The sequence below is a fragment of the Sinocyclocheilus anshuiensis genome, unplaced genomic scaffold (genome assembly GCF_001515605.1).
Source record: "Sinocyclocheilus anshuiensis isolate Anshui unplaced genomic scaffold, SAMN03320099.WGS_v1.1 scaffold1463, whole genome shotgun sequence".
Classification (NCBI taxonomy): Eukaryota; Metazoa; Chordata; class Actinopteri; order Cypriniformes; family Cyprinidae; genus Sinocyclocheilus; species Sinocyclocheilus anshuiensis.
The window spans coordinates 574019-597693 of NW_015536784.1; the positions used below are offsets into that span (position 1 = coordinate 574019).

General features: G+C 36.5%; 1 protein-coding gene across 5 annotated transcripts in view; it reads right to left on the bottom strand.

Annotated features, from left to right (window-relative positions):
- LOC107655512 (arginyl-tRNA--protein transferase 1-like) overlaps positions 1-23675 on the bottom strand; it is a 112483-nt gene that overhangs the window by 37812 nt on the left and 50996 nt on the right. For all 5 annotated transcript variants that reach the window (XM_016443027.1, XM_016443036.1, XM_016443018.1 and 2 more), the window contains 3 exons: positions 16560-16592; positions 6661-6842; positions 3577-3676 (listed from right to left, as the gene is read on the bottom strand). In XM_016443027.1, the coding sequence (XP_016298513.1) occupies positions 3577-3676; positions 6661-6842; positions 16560-16592 (315 nt within the window). The remainder of the gene's footprint in view (positions 1-3576; positions 3677-6660; positions 6843-16559; positions 16593-23675) is intronic.

The following is a 23675-nucleotide window of genomic DNA, read 5'->3' on the forward strand; positions in this document are numbered from 1 at the left end:
TATGCAAAGTTTTGTAATGAAACTCTAGATGACAGGCTGATGGGTCCTTAACAGAAACTGATGATATTCTTAGCATTAAACAATTTGTCAAGCTGATTGGTTTATTTTGCATACGTAGCCAATGAGCTTGTTGCTTTACATTTAAATGGCTGATTAGCATTCGCTTGAGCATTGCAGCACGCTTTCAGAGTTCCTCTGAAACCCTTCACCTTCCCCAGCTCCACCTGTATAGATCTGGTTATTTTATATGCATTGTCATATCCATTACCATGCTAAAATCTTCTGAGAGTTCTCATGATAGAAATATATATATGGATATGTTAAAGGGTGGAAAAATAAAAAGTAACACTTGGTACCTTCATGATCAAAACTGACCGGCATAGGAAATGAATGGGAAATACAAAAAAAAAGTAATGTAAAAAATTGCTGATAAAAATTTTATAAATATTGCATAGTATCATAAACTCCCCCCAAAATTCTAAATAATAATTAAAAAAAAATTATTGAACAAAACATTAGATTTTCCTGAAAAAAAAAAAAAAAAGTTTTTTGGTCCCTTTTGATCGTGAAGGTACCAAGTGTTCTCAGAGGGTTAAAGGCACAATATGTAAGTTTTCGCCGCTAGAAGGCGCGTATTCAAAACAAACAAAGAAACAAAGGCGTAGTTTGATGACGCCGTGACTGAGTGTGGAATCATGGGAGTTGTCGTCTTCACCCCCACAGCCGACGCAATCCGACGGCACTCGGGCAGAAATCATGTTCATGGATGAGCTAATGATTTATTAACGTCGTAGTATGAAGCAGGGTGAGGCTGAAAGCCGTCGAAGCGAAACGAGGCCACTGAACGAGCACGACACACGTACGGCTCGAAAGCAGCAGAGCTTTTATTATGCCACAGTCGACCGCCTCCGCTCCTTCCGGTCGTGTGTATGTGGGGTAAAGCAGCGCTGTTTTATCATACTAGATACATGTGAAAGTTGTTATAATGCTACTCTGTGCGGTCGTCACCTGTCTAATAAAACGCATAACATATTAAAGCGTCTTTGGTGTTTCCATGTTTTCTAAAAAACAAAACCGGAAATCGAAGGGTTATGACGTCATTGCAGGCGACACAATGACACTATAGACATGCTCCGTGTCACTAGTTAAAATTGCTTATTTCTCTGGACTTAAACATTCTACGAAACATTTGGGATAATGTAAGTACACAGTCAGCAAAATATATAACACTGTTCTAGTGGTTTTGGATATTTTAATAAAAAAATCTTACATATTGTGCCTTTAACTTAAGGTGCCACAATGCAATAGAATACACATTATTTGTGTGATATAACACCACTTTTAAAAAAAAATTTAAATCTTAATCAAATTTAGCATATTAACTGGAAAAGGCACCTGTTTCATAGAATAATTGTAAATTGCAAATAAAAGGATAGATAAACAACACATGCAATAGAATAACTTGAGCTGAGCTCCAATGTGAAAAATCGATCAGTGGTTGCATCTAAGATATTTTGAAAAATGCCCAAAAAGCTCTTTTTCATAATGGGAATTGGGGCTGTCAAGCTCCAAAAATGACAAAAAAGGACCATAAAAACGATCCATATAATTTGTTTGCTATATTATGAAGACATACAATAACTTTGCGCAAGAAAAAGACAGAAACAGTAGAGATAGTGCTCTGAAATCTCAAATTCAAATATGCCTGTTGATGATGATGATGAGATGGTGCTGTATGTCTTGAGGAGCCATTTTTGAATTGAACATAAGCATGAATGAGATTTCAGAGCAATGGATGGGTAAATGACAGCATCATAATTTTTAGGTGCACTATTCCTTTAAAGAGAGGAATGTTTAAATAAAGAGGAGAGCCGTCTACCTCTCTGATAACACTATCAGGTGACATCATGCACTACAGTAGCTCTGACCTCTTCCTCAACCGCTAATAGCTTCAACAGATGCATATGTTCCCACTTCCTTGCCTTCAGCTCTAGGCCGGTCCGTCACTTTTATTTACATTCTCCTCCTCTCTCACAATCTCTGTCCATTGTACATGAATCAGCTGTTCAGTTTCCCAGCATCTCCCTCGTCTCAGTCAAACAACGGCCAACACGCTTTTCGCTCGGCCACACCTGTGCAAGCACTTACATAGAGTTCCTACTGGACTGCTTTACTGTCATCCTCCATAGTCCTGCGGCCCAGCTTGAACACGGCTCCAAGTCCCTTGTTCGCAAAACCATCTACAAGCCACGTGTGAGGCTACAGAACACGTTGCAGGAACAGCTAACGGTGTCAGAAACTCAATAAGCCAAATCTGGAAGCATACCTCGACATTTTCCTTGGTTTGTCCGCACCAAGAGGCTTAAGGGCTGAAAAGCAGGCATGCGATTGCGAAATTGAGATTGCGCTGATGAATTAGAATTACATAGAAATTAATGCTCGTCTAGAGTTGAAGGTGTCTCAAACGCAAGTGAACCAGATAAACTGATGTGTAACACCTCTTGTAGGCCATTCTAAGATATGCATAGCTATATAGCTATATACATGTATATATTTAAGAAAAATATGTAATATATATTTATATTTATATATAACTTAAATCATATATAAATAAGAATATATATATATGATTAATCGATTTGACAGCCCTAATTAATATTAGATAAAAACCTTAATCTCATAAAAAGTAAACGAAAATTAGAAATGTTGCCTTGACAACTAACTGAAATAAGTATTAAAATTAAATAAAATTATATTAAAAATGCTGAATAGAAGTATTTAAAAATATACAAAAATTAAAATGAAAACAAAAAATGTAAAAATAAAAGCTAATTCAAAATAATAATAAATACTACAATAGTCGATAAATAAATTGAACACTGCTCCTCCTATACTGTATCTACCATCTCACAGGTCTAATAAAGGAAGGAGGCAGAGATATTTCCTGTGGCGGAGGCAGGTTTCCAGAAGTGTGGCACTGCGGTTGCTCCAGGGTGAGTCTTTGGGGAGCAGTAATGAGAGAAACAGATCACAGCGGCAACCGAGCAGAGAGGTGTGATGCTGGTGGACGACAGACGATTAACACCTTTAACAGGTGTCTACTTCAGCTCCAAAACAGAAAGCCACCCTGTTGATTATTCAACCACTGCGGCCTACCTCTTGCCCAACAGTGTGATAGAGAGGATACATGCATATAAACTATTTAAGAAAGTGGATAGTTGCACCCTTTATAAGGACTTATTTTGATGCATATTGCTTTACAATACAGCAAAGTGCAGTCTAGGGAAAAAGTTTTGAAAGTGCAAGACTAAGCAGCACAATTTATCTTAAACTTCACTTCAGAATGGTACCAGAAGATTTATGAAACCATTTTAGGTAGATGCACAAGATAAAAATGCATTTTGCTGGATGAAACTACAGTAGTCGTGGTCTCTATACTGCCACCTATCTATGTGGATGCAGCATGACATCAAGCAAAAGCTTTCATTTCTTTCTGTGCATGTTCAATATGGCATTGCAGTACATAAGAGTTCAGTTAGGTGACACTTGACCAATGCAAGAAAAAGATGAACGTACCTTATAGCGCATCTTGGGACACGAATGGACGTAGAAACCCAGATAGTAGTAGGCAAGTTTGGGCGACTGCTGCTGCAACTGCCTGGTGAAGGCAATCTCCCTGCAGAGAGAATGAGAGCAGAAACAGGCGTGTGTATGTGGTCATGCAATGTTGTCCAGTTAGTTTGACATTAATAACTTTGTGCTCAAGGTTGTAAAACTTCAAACTGCTCATTACAAAGACAATATAATGCTGATTTAATGCTACAAATATCCACCGTTTAATTATCAGTTGTTTTCGTGATGAAATCATGGTAACATTCACTTATTTTTGCAGAGTTTATCTATGTAGTTTGACAGATTTATGTAACATTTTATGTGACTTTTTTACTTTTATGGAACAGAAAAGGAGATATTTTGCAAAATGTCAAAGAAGCTCTTTTTCATAATGGAGGATTTGGGCTAAGATGTAAAAATTACAAAAAAAAAGAAAGAAGAAGCATAAACTTGAGCCATGTGACTTGTTTTGCTATATTCTGAAGACATACAATAGCTTTGTGCAAGAAAAGACAGGAAAACAGCAGAAATACTGCTTTGAAATCTCTTGAAATTACATTCAAATATGCTTCATCGAGACATGTCAAGTGTAATATTAAAGGGATTTTTTTAAAGATATGACACTAAACCTAGGGAAAAATAAGCAACTGACAATAAAACTGATTTATAACTGTTTACTGTTTTTATAACTATACAAAGATCAGATTAAGCTTGATTAATAACTTTAATAACTATTAACAGTTCTTAATTATACTATTATCAGGATATGATGCTTAAAGTAGATAAAACATCACCAAACTTGCTGCATACAGACCAGATCAACTGTTTCCCTCATAAACAGCCATTCACATGTGTATGAAAAAGAGGAAGGAAGTGCAGAAAAAGAGGAAGGGGAGGAGAAAAACAAAAGGGAACTGAGAAAATAAAAACAGGAGGAAAAATAGAGGAGATTTATACTTCCTCCTGCAAGCAATCAACGAGCTCTTGCTCTCTCTCTCTTTTCACTTCTGGCTTTATTCCCTGAACAAACACGTTTCTCTTTTCCATAAATAAATCCTGCTCTTTCTTCTCTCTTCTTCTGCATTTTGTACACCTCATACTCTCGGTCTTCCTAAAAATTAGGAGGAGAAATCTTTTTTTTTTTCATGCGGGAAAAAGAGAGGAAGATAGAGAGAAGCCAAAGCAAAATAAAAGTGGTGGAAAATGAAAGAGAAAAATAGTGTAGGGAAAAGGAGCGACGACAAACAGCGAGGTGCTGGAAGGTCATGCGGTCGCTGCCAGGTTCCCGGGTTCCCATCCCCTGGTGACAAAGCCTGGCTCTCCATGAATGAGAGATGGATAAGAAGAGGCTGTGGAACCCATTCACAAAAAGATGGAGAAAGAAAGAGGGACAGAAAGAAAGGGCAGCCCCCTCCCTGCTCAGCGCTGGCAGCAGCTTGAAGCCTCCATTATCTCCTCTTCAGCACTCTGACACCCCTACACAAGCCAATTAAGCCACAGCGCTTACCACCGACAAGACGTCTGCTTAATATTAATGTCACACACACACACACACACACACACACACACACACACACACACACACACACATACACATACACACACAGAGCAGGAGATGTGAGGACCATATTTGTCTAACTATTATAGGAGATGTAAAAATAGCAGTCAATGAAGCAACACAACAAAGTTTCTTAAAATGGTAAATATAATTTTTTTGAATAAATGTATTTTCTTTGAAGGATGTTTAGAAGATATTTTTACTGAATAACAAGAAAAATAGACTGATTAAAAGAGGGAGAATTTGATGAAACGTCAAGAATATGACATTTCATGGGCCATATTTCACACCAAAAGAAAATAAATAAATAAATAATATTTTTTTTTAATGAAAGGAAGGACTTTTTTTTATTATTATGACAAATAAGCACATTTTTAACAACAATTTTCAACAAATTCTTATAACCATATTCAATTATTTAAACTGAAGTATTTGTACATTATGACAGTATTTGTTGCACTGCCTTTAATTTTTGTACTGTACTTAAAATATATAAAAATTATATACTGGTAATAAAATTATATATAAATGTTTCCATTATTACTATAATGGGAATTAAAATCAATTCTAAAAATATTAAATAAAATATGGTACAATGTCCAGACACAATGTTCTAAATAAATAAATCTAAATAATCCTTCACTGATCTTAAAAAAAAAATCTTCTTTTAAAAAAATTCTTTTTTTTTTTAAATTCTTATAATTTAGGGGTTAAATATGACAAAAGCAAATTTTAATAAGAATCACCAAAACACTCTAAATTAATTTTCAGCATGTTTAGGACTCAGAGGAAACTCACTTTGTTTATCTTTGCTAGCCATTCATCATTATTTTTACCGTCCAGCGCAGCATGGAGACACATTGCTGAACAGTGTCACATCCTGCACTCAGACAGTCTCACTCGATCACACTGACACACAACAGCACAAAGACACTGACACCAGCTGCTCTGGGCACAACAGAGCCCCATGCACAACGCTTTCTCTCCCTTAGCCTTCTTTTTATTCTTCTGTCTGTGAGAAATGAGGCTCCCGAGGCCTCCAGACACCCAAACCTGAGTATAACACACACACACATCTGGCATCTCCTGTAAAGTGTAACCTAATCAGGTGAGCAGCCCATGTGAAATATGTGCACACATATGTGAAAGACAAAGAAATATAGGCCTGTGGTTGTGTGTGGTTGTGTTTTGAATTTAATATGCATTCAAACTCTCTGATCGACCAGCACAACCACTGGAAACTTGTTGGAAAGCATATTCAGAGACAACAATATAAAGGAGAGCAGAATCAGGATGGATTCCTGTGCTGTTCATCTGCTGCATTAATGCTGTTAAACTTTTGTTGGGAGGTAGTGTAGCCTAGTGGTTAAAGGTTTAGGCTGGTAACGAAAAGGCTCAAACTAGTTTCAGCACAGAGCAGATTCACACTTAATTTCAAGTCAGATTAAAAAGCTCAAAGATTAGATAGAATTTATGATTGGCTGACCAACCTGAGAGCAGAGTAGGTGCCCAGTGAGAGCGAGGAGAATTCGGGGTGATAGTAGAGGTACACAGACGACACACAGGAGGGCAGGATGTCCAGAACTCCTACAGCTACTATTCTGCCATCCAACCAATACTGCTGATGGAACGAGCCGTAGCCCACATCAGGACCATCAGGAGCGGTCTCAGCCTGGAGAAGATGAGCGAAAGTCAGAGAGAGAACAGCAATTATTATTATGAAAATGTAATTATTATACAACGTATTTATTTGTAGGCTTTCGCCTCTTTTTATTAGATGCTGGAAACTCTGCTGGTCAGACTCAAGCATACATTACTCACATGATATTTATAAGTGGAAAAAAGAAGAAGAAAAATGTTTTATATTCATTAAAAAATGTGAATTATTATTACAATTTAAAATATTAATATACAATATTAATCTTTTTTTAAATGTAATTAATTCCTATAATGAAAAAGCTGAATTTTCAGCATCATTACTTCAGTCTTCAGTGTCACATGATCCTTCAGAAATCATTCTAATATTCTGATTTGCTGCTCAAGAAATATTTATTATCAATATTATTATCAATGATTAACACAATTGAGCTGCTTATTATTTTTCTGGAAACAGTGATGCATTTTTTTAGGATTCTTTATGAATAGACAATTCAAAAGAACAGCATTTTTTTGAAATAGGAATCTTTTGTTACATTATTAATGTCTATACTGTCCATTTTTATTAATTTAATGCATTCTTTCAACTGTTGTTCAATTAACAACTAATGAACAAATCTAATAGTGAATATATCATTTGGACAACTCATACTTTTGAAGCATTGCTCCAAAAACAAACACTGGTGAATTGCAAAAATGTTTATCAAAATGGATTGACTTAGCCCTAATATATAAAGTATAGGGCAAATAAAGGGCATACTAGAAAGGGAGCCGCTTTTTAGTCATAACGAAACATCCCAATTTTATCCATAATGATAAACAGGATATTCAATTAGAAAAAAAAACATGAAGGGTGGGACTTGATTTTATGCATCAGGATTTGATTGGATGATGAAAATGGTTGGAGAGGAGGGGCTGAAAAACTTCACAGCCATTTTACATTTTATTGATAATTTTTTTGTGTGTGTATATACTGATGAACTGTGCAGAATAAGACCAGGAACAGTCAGTTTTGATCTTACTTAAACTTCAAGTTGAATTTCCAAATTTCCAATATTATCATAAAAAATGAATCAAATAACTGAAAACGTTATGAAATATGTTCCTGTGTGTGATCCTGTGTAAAATCGAGTCAATCAATGCTCAAACAATTTGAAAGTCTGAGCTTGCAAAGGAACACAGGGTGTACAGTAGCTTGCTAATAGTTCCCACATGTGGGCCGAGAGCAGAGGTGTGTGTGTGTGTGTGTGTGTGTGTGTGTGTGTGTGGGTGGAGTAAAAGTCCATGCCAGGCGCACACACAAACTACAAGAGGTGATTTAATAAAAATCCTTGCATGAACAAAATCAATCTCCACACTGAAAGCCTGTGCAGGAGGGACCAAGGGGCCGTTTTTACCCTGTGTGTGAAGGTGTGTGTAAATCAGTGAGTCGAACCACAATAAAACAACTACCACTACTGTTGTGTCTGAAGATAAAAGCCCACATTCCTTCACGTGACATGAATGCACTCGTGTATGAATATATGTCTGCTGTTTTGGACGGCAGTAAAACCCCAAACCGTTACCTGCCCGAGATCGTATTTCCCACTTAAACCTTCACGCTGGCTTTTTTCAATCAAGTGGCTTATCGAGGAGGGCGCTTTATTCAGCCTGGTCCACCAACGAGACTTCAAACGTCTCAGCGGGAGGGGGCCTACGCAGCCGTAGCCGTAACGGGATCTCTCCGCGGCCTCCTCGGCCCATCTGGGTCCAGTTAGCCCTGCAGGAAGGCGGCTCGTTATCACAACACCAGGGGAGCGACTCGGCCAATCCGTTCAGTATGAGAGGCTTTAGACGCTGCTGTGCCACGGTCACTCACCTCCAAATTAAAACCAACACAGAAACATCACAAACGCCACTCACAATGTTCAAACCTACACAGTAAAAAAATGTGTGTAATTTTTACGGTAAAAGACTGCAAAACCCTGTTAATTAGTTAACGGCAAGGTCCCTTACTATATACGGTGAAAACGTCCTAACTAGACATTTTATCCACATTATTCTTAACGTAATAACGGGTGCCACCATTTGTAACTTGAATGTGCGAGGCTTCCGGTGTCATTCACTTCCAGTTATTATGCTGCGTGATATCGCAAAGTGGTATTTTGTTTCATATTATTTGAATGTATTGCTGTAATTTGAAACGCAAATAGTTTTACTGTTTACTGTACTTTGTTATTCTTTTGTTATTTTCTATTAAATCTTTGGCTAATGAATCGGAAGTCTCAAACATTCACAGAAAATAGATCGCTTTTGCGTTGCAAAATAAGGTGGATATAGAGATTTTTTTAATTTTACAGTAGAATACTGTTACATGTACAGATTTTGGAGGTAACGTGAATATTTATTGTATACTTTACAGTGAAACACCATAGACTGACAATTCCCTGCATCCTTTACATTTAATATTTCATTTAAACAAATATATTTATTTAAAATTTTTTGTCATCAGTAATGTTCAGTTGGGTTTTATGTTACGTCTGATGCTGTTTAACTGAAGTTTACTGCATTATTTTAGTGTCACAAAAGTGCTTTGTATTTATGTTTCTATTTTTTACTTTCTATATACTTCTATATATTTTGAAACATGCCTTTTCTGCGAAGCTGCTTTGAAACAATATGTAAAAGTGCTATACAAATAAACTTGAATTGAATATATTAGTACACAGCAAAATTATATATATATTTTCCAAAGTTTGAAGTTTTCGAAGATTACTGGACTTTGTAATACAAGAAAATATTTCAGTTTTTCTACTTCAAAATTTATTTTTAATGCAGTGCGTTACTTGCAGTTTCTCTGTAAATGTTTGTGAAATGCAATAGTAACTTCTGAGCGAAAATTGTTTCTACACCAAGTTTTTTTTTTCAGTGTATATAACTTTTAGCCTATGGAAAAGCTACTTGTAATGAACTCTCTTTTACCACCTGTATTATTAAGGTTACATACTATATGGGTACAGAAACAGATTTTAGTCCTTTAGGAGGATGCAAAATTAGCATTATATCAGTTCTATAAATAAACCTTTTTTTTTCTTCTTTTTACTGTAAATTTAAGTTCAGTCCCGTAAAACCTAGCATCTTCCAAAGTATAAACTTTGCTCGGTTCACAACATCCCTAGAGAGGTGTTAAAGTAAAGCTGTCATTTCCCCCAGCGAGGACCACATTCCATATGTATAGGTTAGTTACTTTCATTCAAAGTGCTTGTCCAGCGGGTTGGCGGTTTAAACTAGCTGTCAGTATTAAGTAAACACAGCCGCTCAAGATGAAGGTGCTTTCATAGAGCGGCTAGCGGTGATGATTAAGGGCTTGCGGTGAAACGGAGAGCCCCTTCTCAATCTGCCTTTTGGCACCACATGTGCCGGGCCCCGTTTCTGTCAGAACCAGACCAGACTCAAATCCAACGCCTGTCATGCTAACTTACCCTCCGGCAGCGGAGAGCCGCTAAAAGAACGTTAAGCTCTCAGCACCACCTGACAGCCGCCCATCTTTCATCCATAATGATCTGACGGAATGCTCTAGAGGGTGTTTTTGCTCCGTTTTAATGAAACGCAGCCCCCGCAGAAGTATTTCACGGTAAAAGTATCAGGCATGTTTACGCAGCCATGACCTAAGTGCGGAAAATGGCATCACCTTGACCCCGGGATCACCTCGCCGGACAGCCTAATGACTACATCTGTGCCACTGTGAACGCAAGCAAAACACACAGATGAGGCCAACAATAAAGGCAGGGGTCCAAATCACAAGCATATGGAGCTCTGTGTCACTCTTTGTTTGGCCGGCTTTCTCTAGCGTGCAGTGGCGTGCTAAGCGTCCGTTTGCAGTCGGCAGAGGGGACGGCAGCAGGCTGTTTGTCAGGCGGATGGGGTAGTTAACATTCCTGTTTTATTAACAATAGAGTGACTCCTCTATGTCGTAGAAACAATAAGAGAAGTTAATGCATGCAGGAAACCATCCAGCCAGATTCTGTCATACAGGAGGCTGCACTCATACACTGATACATGTACAGTATCATAATAGTATTATAGAATAAGAGAAGAGATCCCTTGACAATACAAATGTACAAATTATAAAATTTTAATAAAAAGTGTGTGCGTGTGTAAAATGTACAATAATAACAATAATTCACATATAAATTACAATACATTTATTCATGTTTTATTATTTTAGTATTTTCGGAAAAAAAATGTTTATATATAATTTGGCAGAATATAATTATGTGTGTGTGTGCATAAAATTTATAACAACAATCATTTACACAAATTAAATTAAATTATTTTATTTGTGTTTATGTATATGGACATACATAACATTTTACAAAAATGTTTAATAAAACAAAAAATATGATACTAAAATATGATAAAGTAAAAAAATATTTTATGTAATAAAAAAATCACATAATATACTATACATGTATGTACTGTATATATGTGTGCGTGTATGTTTGTGCGTAAAATTTATAATAACTTTTATATTTATAAATAAAAATCTATTTATTCTTGTTCTGATTATGTTATGTGTTAGTATATGCAAGTACATATGAATATAAATACAATTAAATAAAAAATGCTTAAAACACTTAAAGCGCACACACAAAATTAATAATTTATATAATTATGCAAACACACTTGTGTGTGTATATATATATATACATATATAATTTGATTATAACTTTTTATTTTCTATTATTTATTTATTATTTTTTATTTTGTTAAATTAGATGTTAAATGATAACTCCTGTTCTCCTTCTGTGATCATCAAAAGCTAAATAATATGAACATTTGACATTAATTTGAACCCTAATTTGAAAACTACTGCTGTACTATATGTTGAATTCGGTTAAATTTAAAGGAACACTCCACTATTTTTGAAAATAGGCCCATTTTCCAACTCCCCTAGAGTTAAACAGTTGAGTTTTACCGTTTTCGAATCCATTAAGCCTATTGACTCTTCTGTAGTTACATCGTGTACTAATCAAGGAACTTTGCTGCCGTACCATCGGTGCAGCAGGCGCAATGATATTACGCAACCCATGGTACGGCAGCAAAGTTCCTTGATTATTACGCCGGAATGAGAGTATAGTTCCTAGCCATATCGGCCTAGAAAATCGCAACTTTTCATTTTCTGTCGGTCTTAGTACACGATGTAACTACAGAAGAATCAAGTTTTAAACTCCACCTATTTTCAAAAATAGTGGAGTGTTCCTTTAAGTCCACTTTTTGATGACAAGTCATCAACATACCTGGAATCACCCAATAGCATTATATAGTCTAGTTAGACAGATAACCACAATGTACACTGTGAGAAGCACCATACAAACAAAACTGACTTGAGTGTAGTACAATAGAAAATAACCCCCCCTGTTATATTATATTACATCCAATTTATTGACTACAGTAATTATTCCCACAGAGCATTAAATGTCAAAGAATTATTCCTCAACCATGGCCCTGGGGAGGCACTGGGAACGCTGCAGCAGGACTCAAATGTTATTCGAGTCACACAGGCACTCTAAACACACAGCACTCATTAGACGCAGCGCTCAGCGACGGCTCATTTAACCCCACGTGGAAACAGCAGCACTCGATTACAACTGCCATTTTTCTCACGGCATGCACGCTCCCGTCCGGGGAACGGCTCCCTCTGCGACACAGATGCAATGCCTGTCCTGGATACATGCAGGCATGTGGAGCTCTGATTACATTATTGGGAAGTGTTTATTAATGCACTAATGATTTCACTGTTTATCCTTCAGATGAGAATATGTGTCGTGCTGGCAGAGACACAGACAGTTGAATGCTAATTGCTATTCCTTGTCAGAACCAGTCACTGGAATTAAAAAATAAAGGAAAACAATGACATAAATAGTGTACGCCGAGTATGTGTGTACATGCATGTGGAAAAACAGGGGTATGGGGCAAAGTAAGGGTTTGAGGTCTATAAAACCTTGACGACTAATTACACAACACCACTGTTAATGAGCATTTCCCCTTAGGACAGACATTTCAGGTCAATAAAAAGACATTTAAATAAAGCCAAGTAGAAACAGACATACAAATGCAACACAGGCGTGCAGCAGGAGAAGGGCATCTCAGTGACGCAAAACATGCTGCCACGCATGCCATGTGATACACACGTGAACAAACACACACACACACACACCTAGATAACCACAACCAGGTGAAGGAGACTAATGCACGCTAATGGCAAATCCACAATTACGTTCGTTTACTTTTGACTTTCCAGGCGAAGTTCAAATAGTGTTATTGTTCACGCATCTTTAAGTGAGTGGATACGCCACAAGCACACGGCTCTGCACCTGATGCCAATTGCCCCTTTAAGATTTCTGCACGCAGAATCTTAGTTTATCTGTGCATGGAATAAAAGAGTACTTCAAATAGCACTATATTAGCGTTATCTTTCTATAATGTAGTACTAATCAAATAAATCTAATTAAAACATAATTTCTTAAGCTAAACTAGTGACACTAGTTTTGGTCAGTAAGATTTTAGAAATTAATACTTTTATTCAACAAAAACACATTTAATCAGATCAGAAGTGACAGTAAAGTCATTTACAATGTTACGAAAGATTCATATTTTTTTATTTTTCTATTCATCAACGAATCCTGAAAAACAATGTGTCACAGTTTTCACATAAATATTAAGCAGCACAGCTGATTTCAACATTGATAATAATAAGAAATGTTTCCTGAGCAGCAAATCAGCATATTAGAATGATTTCTGAAGGAAATATCGCATGCGATTTATCGTGCAGCCCTAGTTATTATTATTTAATATTATTAATTAAAATCATTTTGGTTCATTAAAATAAAGCTGAAATAAAATAAAATATAAATTAGAAGAAAATTAGAAATGTTTACTAGGCAGCAATTGAAAAGGTTTAAAATTACTAAAACTGAAATAAAAAAGTAAAATAAGAATATTTAAAAACAAAATTAACTGTCCAACAGCGACACCAACAGGTAAAGTTGCAGCGGAAGTCCGCGTCTCTCTCGCCTCCCCTGAGCCCATTGAGTTTTAACAGACCCCATAAAGCGTGTGGTGAGTTTGGGGAGAATGAATGGGGGAAAGTCACGTGAGAGGAGACAATGCTTTGGATGATTGATGATTGGATATGACTGGTTATGATTGGCTATGATTGGTTCATGCGATAAATCCCACCTCTTGTGTTTGTGCGCGTTCCGCTTTCACGTTCCGTTTCCGCTTTTGAGTCTGAATGAACAATATAATGCCATTAAAGGGTTAGCTCACCCAAAAATGAAAAATCTTGTCATTAATTACTCACCCTCATGTTGTTCGAAACCCGCAAGACCTTAGTTCATCTTCGGAACACAATTTAAAATATTTTTGATGAAATCTGAGGGCTCTCTGATCCTCCCATAGACAGCAAGGTAACTACCACGTTCAAGGTCCAGAAAAGTACCAAGATGATCGACAAAGTAGTCCATGTGACATCAGTGGTTCAGCTGTGAAGTTACGAAGCTACGAGTGCATCACAAGAATAAATTACATTTTAAAATATATTACAACAGAAATCAGTTCTTTTAAATTCTAATAATTGCACTTTATTTTTCCTCAAATAAATGCATCCTGAACAACAACAAAAAAAAAGTTTGCAAACAACATAACCTAAAAAGTGTAAGTAAGTTTACACCATCGGCAGCACTAATGTTGGAGCGTCTGGCTACCAGCCTTGACGAGGTGATAAAATCATGTTTGCTATAAATTCTAGCAATCTTCATTAGCACGAAGAGGGAGGCAGAGTGCACATGTTTCCCTCCACATCCGCCCCCTTTAAAACATTTAGGAAGAGTTAAACAAAAAGGCTTATAAGCCACCTGCAACTTAAAATACAAGTAAAACGGCTGTACCCCAATAGATTCACTGCAGAGATGAATGTGACTGAATGGTGGCGCTGGTCTATTTAAGGATCATATGCAATCTGTCTTACCATGGCTTTAAAAAGCACTGTAGGCACCAGTTTTATTACTGATAACTCGGTTAATTCCAATGTTATTATTAGGGCTGCACGATAAATCGCATGCGATATTTAACGCACGTGGTAGTTACCTCGCTGTCTTTGGGAGGGTCAGAGATCCCTCAGATTTCATCAAAAAAATATCTTAAATTGTGTTCCGAAGATGAACGAAGGTCTTACGGGTTTGGAACAACACAAGGGTGAGTAATTCATGACAGAATTTTCATTTTTGGGTGAACTAACCCTTTAAGGGTAAGACTAATAAAAAAAGTAAGTAAACAACTCACACACTTATATATCACCACTTTGCCAAGTCAAACTTCAAATGGCCTGAAAACATGATCTGTGGTGGTTTTTTAGTGAGCATTCAGCTTGTTGAAATTAAAGGTACATCTCCGCATCTGTGACCAGTGTTAACCGAGCTCTGATGACTGATGAACCGAAAATAAGTTTATTATTAAAAAGAACTTCTGAACATCAGTTCATAAATAATGTATATAATTGTTTAAAAATATATATATTGTTTCAACTGTTACTGCCTTGAGCTGTTATTTTGGAATAAATGTAAATTGCTTAAAAACACTAAACTGATTAGATTTATACTTGGTTTTAATAAATAGAATAGCCTATTATTTACATTGTTAATGTAAAATTACAAAAAAGATTTTTATTCTGGTAGTGTAAGTAATGTTTAAATGTAAATGTGACTGGGACATGAATTAATATTTTATGGAAACATTTAATATATATATATATATATATATATATATATACAGTGGGTACGGGAGTACTGGAAAAAGTGGTATCGGTGCATCCCTAGTTTGTACCATGCCACAGTACTTTTCTGTAATTCAAAAAAGTACTATTTTTTTTTTAGTGGAAAAGCAAAGTCAGTAAGATGGTCAACCTCCTCCATTCAACCACATTTTAACATCTCAAACATCAACAAACATTTGCCCAGCCACATTTGCTCTTTAATGTCCTCTTCTGCTCTTCAATAATAAAGTAACACAACAAAGGGATTGCTTAACGATGGCAGCTGGACATGACAGAGACACGCTCATCTGTCAGGGACAATTTCACATCATAGTCAACTCTTTGTTTGTGTCCCGTGTGTGTGGCCATGCCATGCTGCACAGAAATGTGGTTGGTTTGGACAACACTTTAAACTTTTTCCATTGTTTCATGACAAACAAACAACCCAACAATTACACTGCTACCCAGAGGGCCGTTTCCACATGTTGTTTGTCTCACTGCGGCTCTCCTATAGACTGCGCAAAATTAACATTGTTACTCTTATGTGGCATTACCCTAAAATTTTATATAAATATATGAAAGTATCTCACAAAGCCTGTCAAGAATCTCTGAGTCATATTCTCCTTTAAAATCAAAAGAAAAAAATATACAATTTTGTATAAAGCGGTTCTGTGCAAAATCATTTCTAAGTAATTATAATGACCACCAATGGAAACTATAAGTGTACTTTGAGTTCTCCAGCAGAACCAGGATTTCACTAGAAACCAGAAGAAATGTTAAGATTATGATCCGTATGGAACTACTGATGAAAATGATTAAATCATCTGCTTTGAGACTATACTGGACCTGTGCAATTTCAAAGGGAAATCCTCTGAATTGGCCAAGACTTCAGAAAGAGAGGCAAATCTAATTGTACGTTTGAAATATAAAAAGACTTACCTCTAAAGGAGAGTCACAGAGGAACCTCTTGAACTGTGAGAGGAAAGAGGTAGAAAAGAAATGCGTTACTTTACATTCATGTGCATATGACAAAATACAAAAGATATAGTTGGTGGGCAGTCTTATGGATACAGCTGAGCACATTTGATATGGCCTTTTGCGTGATTTTATCAAACATCTCTCCTGCAGCTCCTCATTAGACAGCTAATGCCTGACAAGGCTTCACTCTATCTACAATACCTACACACAATCATGCACACAGAAAACTGAGAAAAAATTAATGACAACATGTCTGCAAACAACATTTTGCAGTGTCGGGCTGGTTGCGATGCTCAAACAAACAGATCAAAGTTTTAAATCTTCAATTCGACTTTCAAATGTTTTCAATTCTCCTTTATCTAAGAGAGTCTAAATAAACTTGGCTCTTTAACAACACACACAATTGCAACTTTTGTAATCACACTGATGTAAGACATTTAATATCGTTTACTTAATTTCACAATGAGTAACTGTTTGGTCATTAGTTTGTTTTGGCCCGAAGCGAGGCGGCAGTAACTGGCTAGCATTGTGAAGAAGGAGAAAAAGCAAGATGTTTATTCAAGGAGGTTTTAAACAACTTAATCTTTGCTAAAGCATTTTCTTCTGTGCCATGATGGACTTTAGTTGTTTATTGATGACTGGCAGGTGATTTGGGTAGTGTGTTTCTCTGTTTAGATCACAAATAAGGCCTAGAAATGACAATTATAAGGACATTATAAAACGGATAGTTCCGGTCCTTGATTCTGATTGGTTGAGCCACGTTCGAAGCTGTTGTAAATTACTCTACAAACATACACCTTTGTTTACATTTGTGTGTTCCTTGGCAACCACTTTGTTGGAACCACAACTGATTCTGAGGAACTACATTGTTTGGCGGAAGAATAATGTTTTTATTTATATCATTACACTTTATTTGCTCCGTTTTATTTTGTGAAATCTTACTACGTATATGGAATAACCATTTTATAAAAGCAACTCCGCTTCGCATCATGCCTAACAACGCCCCTTAGCTGTTATAAATTCACTGTAAACCACGGCTTCTTGGGGCTTATTGCTTTAAAAGAACACACACACAGCATGTTAGGACACAAAACACATTGTCTGATGCTTTTATCCCAAAATACTACAAAAAATGAATGACGTCAAGTTGCTTTAATCGCTGCACCCCATAAATATAACAAAAACCATGACGCCTCAAATTCTTATCTTGTCAGCTACAAGTGCCTAATTACAACTAAAAAAAAGTGCGAGACAACACTGATCAGATCAGTGATCTTCATCCAAACCACACACATGGAGAAGACAAAAATACAAACAAAAAAAAATTTCAGTAGCATGTGTGTTGGAACACTCTCTCTGTGAGAGAGAGAGAGAGAGAGAGAGAGAGAGAGAGAGAGAGAAAGAGAGAAAGAGAGAGAGAGAGAGAGAAAGAGAGATTATATAAACTAAATGACTATTCATCTACATTCACTCCATTAGACTCGAAGAAACCTTTAAATGAAGCCGCTGCTTCCAGATCTTCATCAGAATAAATTCAATGGAATTACATTTGGTTCCATGTAACAAACTCCCCCCACACACAAAGCGGGTCTGGTTGTAATCGGGCAAAACCAGGCTCCTGTGGTTTAAAATGCTACAAAACAAGCGTGAGCAGCTTCGCTTATTGGACCGCGAGAGGGTTGGAGAGAATTAGTCAGCAGTTACAAACTCCATATGGTGATTTCTGCATCTGTGACGTTTAGAGGACTAACAGCGTATGTGGGTTGGGAAGCAAGAATAGTCCTAAATATACTACGACCACACAATTTATGATATTCGGTTCCGTTAAAAGTTCTTGAACATATACACCTTTCAGAGAACTGTTTCTGTTATATATCCTTAAAACTGTATGGCTTATATCAACAACTGAGTCTTCTGCAATAAGGCTCAATTCGTTTACCTCTCCGGGCGGTTGTGAAAGAGAAACGTATTGTTGGGAAAGCGGAACTGAGAAAGATGGGATATGGGAGAGGGGTGCAGCGTGTCGCTCGGGGGGTAAAAGCTGGCAAAGACTCTCTCTTGTGCTGCCAGGCACACAACAGGGGGGTTTGTGGGTAACGGCTCTATGAGAGAGGACAACGCAGCCTTGCATATTTCCATTAGTCTTCTTGCTGATCTCCTGGAGCCTGGCAGCCGTGATCCTGCCTGGTTACTAACTTGGACTGGACAGCATTAAGATGCCCACATTCACATGTGGATTTACATTTGAATCAGAAGAAGAGAAAAGAAGTTTAAAAAAAAGAGAGAGAGAGAAAAGAAAAGAACAGAAATGAAAAAGAAAAGAGAATGAAGTGAAAAAGGAAAGACAAAAATAAAGTAAAAGAAAAGAAAAAAGAAAGTAAGAAAAGAGAAAAAATGGAAATAATAGAAAATGAAAAATGAAAAGGAACAAAAAAAGAAAATAGAAAAATAAATTAAAAAGAAAAAGGAATTAAAACAACAGAAAAAAAGAAAATTGAAAGGAACAAAAATAAATAAAATTGGAACTATTAAAATGAGAAGAAAAAAGAAAAGAAAAAAGAAAAATGAAGAAATGAATAAAACATTGGAAAAAGAAAAGGATAAAGAAGAAGAAAAAAAAAACAAGCAATCAGAAGAATCAGAATCAGAATGAGCTTTATTGCCAGGTATGTTTACACATACGAGGAATTTGTTTTTGTGACAGAAGCTTCCACAGTGTAACAGAATGACAGTGACAGAACAAAAAACAAAGATAATAAAAAATAAAAATAAAAATAAATTAAAAAAAGTAAAATAAGGAATAAAAAATATACAAATCGACAACTGTATGTACAGGTATATAACAATAGACAGTTGTATGTACAGGTATATTATGTGCAAATTACACAGTATGCGTGTGCGCTCCGCTCAGTCGCTCCACTCCGTTCATGCTCATCGGAACAGCAAAGTCCACTCAAAAACTGAGCCGACAGGAAACATCGATGTAGTACAGTATTGTTTCTGTGTTACTGTGTTACTGTGTTGTAACATGGTGTGGTATATGGGCATCTCTGGTAACGCTGCCCTCTCATTCAGTGATCTGCTAACCGCTATGTTGCACCCCACGGAGGCAGCCATCAGCGTCGGCGCCATCGCGATTCAAACAAACAAAACAAAAACAAAATGTAATAACTTGCTCTCTCCAAAGCAAGTTTCTGACATCACCAAGCCCTCTAATTTCTCAACCTCTCCAATCCAACTTTTCATTATTCAATCAATACCTGGTGGGAAAATGTTTTTTTTTTCCTCATTAAATCTTGATGTTGAAAGAAAAACCTGTTATTAAACACAAGCAGTCATGCTTCTTTCACCAGCGTCATTCTCTCTGTAGCCCTTCTTCAAATCTTGTTCTGAAACGTTCCAAAATGGCCTTTTGTGAAAGCAAAAAGGTGAACTCTGACCAAAAGTAGGAAGTGAAATGGCTCAGCAGGGATTTAAAGCTCTGCTAATCTGAAATTAGGTAGAACTTAGCGAACGTTAGGGATCGGTTCTTAACAGACCAGGAAATCTACTGTTTAGATCAACCTACATCTGTCAGAGAGGTAATAAGGCAACACCATACTTCATTTAACTAGTTAATATTTTTGAACATGAAAAAATATATAATCAAGTGAAAAGGAGTTAAGGAAAAAACAGCTAATTTTGGAAATTGTCATGCATCATTTAACAGCAAATGCATATACGAACACTCAAAAGTCTGAGACCCTACAAGATGGTCATTCTAGTCTTTGTAAAACAAATCCTGCTGGAAAGAATAAACGCGTATGAATCGATTTGTGTTCCTCCTCTCCTCCCCAGTGCTACTCCGTATAATTAGTTAATGTGTCATTAGGTGGATTAAATTCAGTTTTAACAGGATTTGTTGTGCTGAAAATTAGTGCCACATGTGTAGGAACTCAGTCACGCCTCACTACATCAGACTACAACAGCAGAAACCTCTGCCTCTGGCTGTGTGTTTGTGTCCCAATTACAGTCTTCCACTTACAATAAAGGGCCGTTCACACTGATTTCAAGCAACACAAAGACCAGAAGTCATTCATTTCCACTGAGACCCACAAACTCCAACATTTACTTTAATCTTTAATCAAGGTTTCCACAAAAGCACTGATAATAACAGCAAATCAGCATATTAGAATGATGTCTGAACGACACTAAAGACTGCAGTAATGGCTGCTAACAATTCAGCTTTGCATCACAGGAATAAATAGCATTTTAAAATATATTACAACAGAACACTGTTCTTTTCAATTGTAATAATATTTCAGAATATTACTGTATTTTTTTTATCAAATAAATGCAGCCTTGGAGAGCCGAAAAGACTTCTGTCAAAAACATTTAAAAAATCTTTCAGACCCCAAACTTTCATTTTTGAATTAATTTCCCATAATTCTAATTCACATCATATTAATCACAAAATCAGTGTGATTTCAGACAGACAGGGAAAATAAAGTAGCTTAAGTAGGCCAGATCCACCAGCAAATGGCACGAGGAGGCAGAGGATGAAAGAAGGAAAATAAGGGAAGGACTGAGAGAATGGGGTGATAGACAAGTGACTTAAAGAAACTCCACACTTCACTTTATGCATACAGACCCATTTCTCACATCTGCAAATGCAAACATACGCACACCTTCCACACTATAAACAGAACTCTGTTATGGCAGCAGGAAAGAATCTGGCAGGAGACGGTCGGCTCTGACGACTTATTATTTATTAATTCCCACATTTTATGAGCATGAGGATTTATTCATTTGCTGTTGGCAGAGCCGGGCCGGTTTCCAGGCCTAAGGGGGACAAAGGCCTCTCTCAGGTTACTGAGAATGTCAAGTAGGTCCACATCCTGTTCACCCTCAGCGTCTGGGTCCTAACAGAGAGCGAGTGATTGGGACCAGAAACAGATTCTAGACAAGTATGCAAACGTAAATACACAGTCAACACAATGCAAGCGCAAGACTGTGGCGGTAAAAAAAACCCTTCCGAGTTCCCTTCTGACGCCTGTGCCATTACATCAGACGTGTTATTCACTTAACAAGCTATAAACATTGAGGATTTCAGAAGCATGTTGTATTGCATTTGCTACACTGACTGTTGCTCCACCATGACGGTAGTTGATCTGTGTATTTGTTCACATACACCACTGTTCAAAATTTTGGGGTATGTTTTTTTTTTATGAAATTAATACTTTTATTCAATAAGGATGCATTAAACTAATCAAAAGTGACAGTAAAAGATATTTATAATGTTACAACAAATTCATTTCAAATAAATGCTGTTCTTTTAAACTTTCTATTCATCAAAGAATCTTGAAAATAAAAATGATCTGTTTCCACAAACATATTAAGCAGCACAACTGTTTTCAACACTGATAAGAGCAGTAAATCAGCATATTAGAATGATTTCTGAAGGATCATGTGACACTGAAGACTGTAAAGAGTAATAATGCTGAAAATGCAGGTTTTCATTACAGGAATAAATTACATTAATTACTTTTTCTTTTTTTTTTATCTACCATAAATGCAGCCTTGGTGAGCATATCTTTGAAAAATATTAAAAAATTGCCCCCAAACTTTTGAGTATTAGTGTACATGTGTGGAGTAATGTTTCAGGTCTTAATGTAGAGTTGCACTGCATTACAACAACATGGTATGAGAGTGTCTATACTGCAAAGATAAAAACTGTATTTACAGAACATTCACAAACCACAGATCCATAAGCTATTAACCTGTTGACCGACTTCAGCAAGCCTCACTGAATGCAATAAGATGAATCTAGATTTGTCACTAGCGCTTGCTCGATACTCTTGCTGTTAGGTCACACTAAATGGTTCCAAAGCACCAAAAATGTAGACAATTTGGGAGTCTTTAGACTCCAAAAAACATCTGGTCAATCGTCAACACCACAAACTACTCTCCTTTTGTACTTAAAAACCTTCCAACATCATTTAAAATTAAACCACAATTTCACTATATTCATGACCTGTTTGTCATTTTCCTGTTTGACATTCGGTTCAGTGTAGCTTTTCACTGTAAAAACCACCAGCTTTTTTTTAATCACTCTTTATATAAAATTTGATTTCTCTTGGCCTCCCTTTGTCCTCCTGACAGTGTTTTAATAATGTAAAGATTCCCTACAAGCTCCCAGACTGCAAATGGCGCTTCTTTTATGACATGTAATTGAGTTATGGCCGTGTTTCACAGAGCAGGGCGTGTGTGCGCGGCCCGGCCCAGTCTAAGACTGAAATAACACACGGTAGAAGAGTTTTACCCGCTTACATCTCAACAGATCCATCCAGTCCTGATTCACTCTCTACCAAAACACAGGTGAATTATTGACCAATCCAGACAATTGCTCATGTTGTTCTGCATGTACTATATAATTATTACAGCAGCTTTTCATTCGGCAACAGACATCTGTAATGAAATGTTATGGGATCTTGCAGCTCTGTGACTCAACATGCTACTGTCATACATTTCTACTATTGCACGACTGTTAATAAACTCATCAAGGGGGATATTAATAAAATCAATGAACATTGGAAAGATGCAATAAAACAACTTTGGCTGCATGAATTATATATGGGCTAAAATCTGCTCAGTCAAAAAACATTTGCAATCTTCATTTCACATTTAGCATCAACCCCTCAACAAAACAAACGCATAATAAAGCTCCTACTGTGACGTGCAATGGTCTTTGAGGAATCAATATAAATATCTAGCCTCTGATTTAGCTCTTTTTATGGCAGTCATTATAAAATCAGTGCATTCAGGCAGAAGCATTGTACAGAATACATAGAACCACACTGAATCTGTGCAATCTTTTTGCATATTTTACGCACTTAATGCACTGAAAAAATGTTTATTTGAAAATTTTCACTCAGAAATTGCTAGTAAACTTCACAAATAATTACAAAGAAATGGCAAGCAACACATTGAATTAAATGTTACATTTAAAAGTATAAAGAATGAAGTTGTATTTTAGTTTTATTTATTATTATATTATAATATAATGTATAGTTCTATTACAATTCATATTATGCTACT